General features: G+C 41.5%; 1 protein-coding gene across 1 annotated transcript; it reads right to left on the minus strand.

The window, feature by feature from the left end:
• Window positions 1-3669: 3669 nt before the first annotated feature.
• Window positions 3670-4269, minus strand: diras2 (DIRAS family GTPase 2; the record flags this gene model as incomplete). The annotated part of the gene is made up of 1 exon (XM_080529023.1): window positions 3670-4269. The coding sequence occupies one exon, from the start codon at window positions 4267-4269 to the stop codon at window positions 3670-3672; it is 600 nt and encodes a 199-aa protein (XP_080385149.1).
• Window positions 4270-4720: the final 451 nt, after the last annotated feature.

Consider the following 4720-nt stretch of genomic DNA (forward strand, 5'->3'; position numbering starts at 1 on the left):
GTGCAGTAATTAGCTGCCTGCTTCAATTGAGGACACACACTACTACAGTGGCTAGTTGGTTGGTCATCATCTGACCCCTGGGTACACGGTTAAGGAGAACGGTTGGCTTTCAGAGATAGAGAGAGAGACAGAGAGAGAGAGATCTCCATCAGGGAGGGTAGTGGAGATAGAAATTGTAGGTTTCATTGTAATACATGGAATGGAATTAGGAATACCATTCCATTCCATTCCGAATTCCATTCCCTTTCGATTTCTGCCTCCACCAGTCTCACCTGATCTCCATAAAGTTCTGGTAGTAACAAAAGTACAAACAAAAGTCAAGCCAGGTGAAGTTTGCGACTTTCCAAGTTTCTCTCCCCAAGGATAGAGAAAGATTTCCACCACGCAAACAGACAGTAAGTAAAACTAGACTCTGTCACGTTACCCTAATAGATACTGTATTGTCCGGTTTTTGTTCCCGGGGTACAGCAGTTTTAAAGGACATAGTATCATCTCTCTCTTTATCTCTATTGCTTTCTCTCTACCCCCCCCCCCCCCCACACACACACACACTTAATCCTTCTCTTTCTCTCCCTCTCTCTCTTTCTCTCTCTTTCTCTCTCTCTTTCTCTTTCCCTATCTCTCTCTCTGACACAGTTCTAAAGACATTGTGTCTAGTTCAAGACGCTGTAGAACATTGGCAGCTACAGTACAGTAAACATTCACTTCTAAAATATTATGGTTAATGGTTTAACTTTCTCTTATACATGTACCTTGGACCTGGAAATGACTAAAACAACCTGGTAACAGCTTATTACATTATTAATTGGATTGATCAAAACAAATGACAAAGCATCTATTTAACTCACCAAGTCATACAGATGTACAAGGACAAGTATTAATGCATAATTTATTTTATTCTTGTGACTCAATATATACACTTAAATATAAACATGTAGGCACACATGATGTCTATACAGGCATTTGATTAGAACAAGGGAACTACAATATGTAAGAAATTCAATAATTCTGGCGATGAAATCGACTGAAAATAGTCTTTTAGAATTGGCCTCAGCGTTGGTCTTTGAGAAGCACATTCCTAACCCACGTTACGTTTTGACTGACAATGTTAAACTTTGACGATCCACTTAAATTACTTTAGTAGCGGATTAGTGCTCTGATCGATCCTCTAGATACTTTGAGCCTATTTGCATATTTAACTTCTCTATCTCGATTCAACAATATTAGTGATGTGTCCACGTAGCCTATTAGCCTATGGCGTAATCATATACTTTACAATCGATATCTTACAGTTTCTCTATCCACTTGCTCTGTATACAAAGACAGCCAGTGCAGCAATAACAAGCTAACTATGAAGCCAGAACTGTTTATAGTAACAACACCTGTCATACTAAGATATATACACACCTTCTGCTCCCTCCACTTCAATGGTCTCCCAAAAGTTAAAGACTGAATAAAATACAGTGTTACATATTGAGTATGATTCTCTAAAATGAAATAGGGTCCAACCATTGAATGTGGACACCTTAAAAAGGCAATGAATAGATAAAAGGGAACTTATTTAGCCAATATTTGACATTGACAGGTCTGCTGTAATGCATTTAGTTGCCTAGAAACATACATTTTCAGTACAAGGAAGCAATTCCATTCAGATGTTTAACTTGACACACTGATGAACTGTCAACTACCTCAGACAGTGTTATTGTAAGCTTATGGGGCTTCATATTGTATCTTTCAAAGATTAGCTGATAGCATCCGGCAATAGCCACATTATTTGAAAAAGTAACATTCAGCACACCCACAAATAAAAATGGGATATCACAAAGATTTTGTGCACAATAAAATACACTATTTTATCGTCCATTTTCTCTAATTTAACTATGTTACTTTCTCCATTGGTGTTGTTTTGCATCCTTGAATTTAATTATGAATTCCCTCTAACCTTTTATTATGAAATCATCAATAAAACCCTTGATGTATGTTGACACTGGATATGTAATAGCTGATTTAGTAATACATATGGGGCCGGTTTCACAGACAAGGCTTAAGCCTAGTCCTGGACTAAATCACACTTTCAATGTAAAATCTTAGGCTTAAGCCTTGTCTGTGAAACTGGCCCATGGTGTTGACAGAAAATAAATAAATACATTAATAACAACCTAATACCTCCAACAGGAAGTGACCTCACTAATTACACAATTCATTATGTGATGATGGTTTGGGTTCCAGGTCGCCATGTAAGTAACCACATCAATATGGTATAGTAATCTCCTGCGCTGTGCAGCATGACTGCAACATAGGCGACATGAAACACAGCCATTGCTTTGAGGCTCATTCTGTCCATTTAATCTGGCAGGTATCAGAAACATCTCAGAAGAGAATTTACAATGCACATCAATCGACTGCAACGCAATCTATACCTATGATCTACGATCAAACCAGGGTCGGTACTAAGGAATAGTCTTCTTTGTTGTACAATCTTAAAGGTTTATATTGCCACTTTCATTTGTATTACATCTGTTTCTCTTGGTCAAATAGGCTCAAATGCTATAAATATTGGTAAAAAATATAGTTCTGAACCAATATATAATAAATATAAAGCTATTACTTAAACCACAAACTCTCATAAAACAATAAAAAAGGGGTGGCTTCACCATTCAAATTATGATTTTGACTAGACATCTTTTGTCTATAATGTATGTTCTACTGTGAGTATCTATTAAGGATAAATTGGCCAGACATTTTCTTAGGCTTTGAATCCCAAATGCCAGAATACTTACAGCATTGAAAAAATAACCTTCACAAAAAAGACTAAACTATAAAAAAATATATTTAAAAAAACAATAGAGTGACCTTTTCCAGTTGTATGTTGCATTTAATAAGTACCTTCCAAATGGCTCATCACTTTATCACTTTAAACTCAAGTGCTTCAATCTTCTCCTAAGAGTATTGCTCTTCTTTAGCACTGTCACTGGGAGAGGAATATTACTGGGTAATATGCATTCTAGAATGTCTGTCTTCCAAATAATTCCATCCGTTCCAATCGACAAAAACGGCAACAACAGTTCCATCTTCCATTGATAGAAAGTCCATCCATGTTTACAGAGTTACAGATAGTGTTTTCTAATGGCAGCTATGGGATACATGCATCTCTCTGCCTCTCTCTGTCTCTCCTTGGTTCAGCTCTGTCTCTGGGGGTTTGGTGGAGGTTAGATTAGAGGAAGGTTGCCAAGCAATGCTGATTAGTACTGAGATCTTGAACGGTGCAATTTCTGCAATTAAAATCCCCTCGGATGCAAGCTGGGAATAGTAGTATTAATATTATTTCATTCAAAGCGTCTGTGTGTGTGTGTGTGTGTGTGTATGTGTGTGTGTGTGTGTGTGTGTGTGTGGCTTAAAAGGAGGAGGAATCTTTGTGGGGGTGGGGGAGGGGACTCTTCCAATCTACTTTCTAGACAGTTGGATGAGAAAATGAGTCAATGATTAAATCGTTGGTGCTTCCGTTTCTCCCTCCCTCCCTCCTTCTCGGTTGGGTGTCTAGTGAGAGGCGTGTGTCTTTTGTTGGACCCATCCCCACTGGGAGACAATCCATATTCTTCCTCTCGTTCCTTGCCCTCCTTTTTCCTCCCCTTCTTCCCCTTTCTCCATAATGTCCACCTCCTCCTTCTCTCACATGACGACACACTTCCCCTTGAGTTTCTCAGCGCGCTTCTGCTGCTTGTTCTTCTTGCCGTCGATCTGGAGGCTGACAGTCCTGCGTTTCTCCAGGTTCAGCAGCTCCTGGAACAGCTCCTTGACATTGTGGTTGGTCTTGGCCGACGTCTCCATAAACGCGCATTTCCACTTCCTGGACGTGGCCTCTCCGTCCGACGTCTCCACCTCCCTGGCTGACGTCTCGTCACACTTGTTCCCCACCAGCATGATGGGGATGCTCTCCACGTCCCCCTTGATCTGACACACCTGCTCGAAGATGGGCTTCAGCTCCTCCAGGGACTGGCGGCTGGTGATGGAGTAGACCAGGATGAAGGCGTGGCCTTTGGAGATGGACAGACGCTGCATGGCGGGGAACTGGTGGCTCCCTGTGGTGTCTGTGATCTGGAGCGTGCAGATGCTCTTGTCACAGCTGATGACCTGCCGATACGTGTCCTCCACCGTGGGGATGTAGCTCTCCCGGAAGGTCCCCTTGACGAAGCGCAGCACCAGGGAACTCTTGCCCACTCCGCCAGCACCGAACACCACCACGCGGTAGTCATTACTCTGTTCCGGCATGGCTGTCTCAGGATCTGGGAGGAGGCAGGGGGGGATTTATATATGTTTTTACAGTATATGTTTTATTCAAACAAGCAAAAAAAACATGCATGGCCATGAAAGGCAGCATACATTCACACACACACTCACACACCCACACACATACACAGCGAGGGCATAACATAGTTATTTATTGTATCTATCCATTATTTAACCAGGGACGTCAGGTTCAGTTGAGATATAAATCACTTTATTATGTGAGCCCCTGGCCAAGAAAAAAGCAAACATACCACCCCCCCCCCCCCCCCTCCATACGCACACACACATGTCAGTGGCTGCATTGTATTGTCATTACTGCATTCATTCTGGCATTAGAAATGTTATAGATTGAGGGTGATGAGGCTTAGTGGGGTTTCTTCACAATGCAACAGAGATGGTGGTGGTGGTGGAGAAGGGAGAAGGGAGAGGCTGC

This window comes from Nansenia antarctica, assembly GCF_963989245.1.
Source record: "Nansenia antarctica genome assembly, chromosome: 4".
NCBI lineage: Eukaryota > Metazoa > Chordata > Actinopteri > Argentiniformes > Microstomatidae > Nansenia > Nansenia antarctica.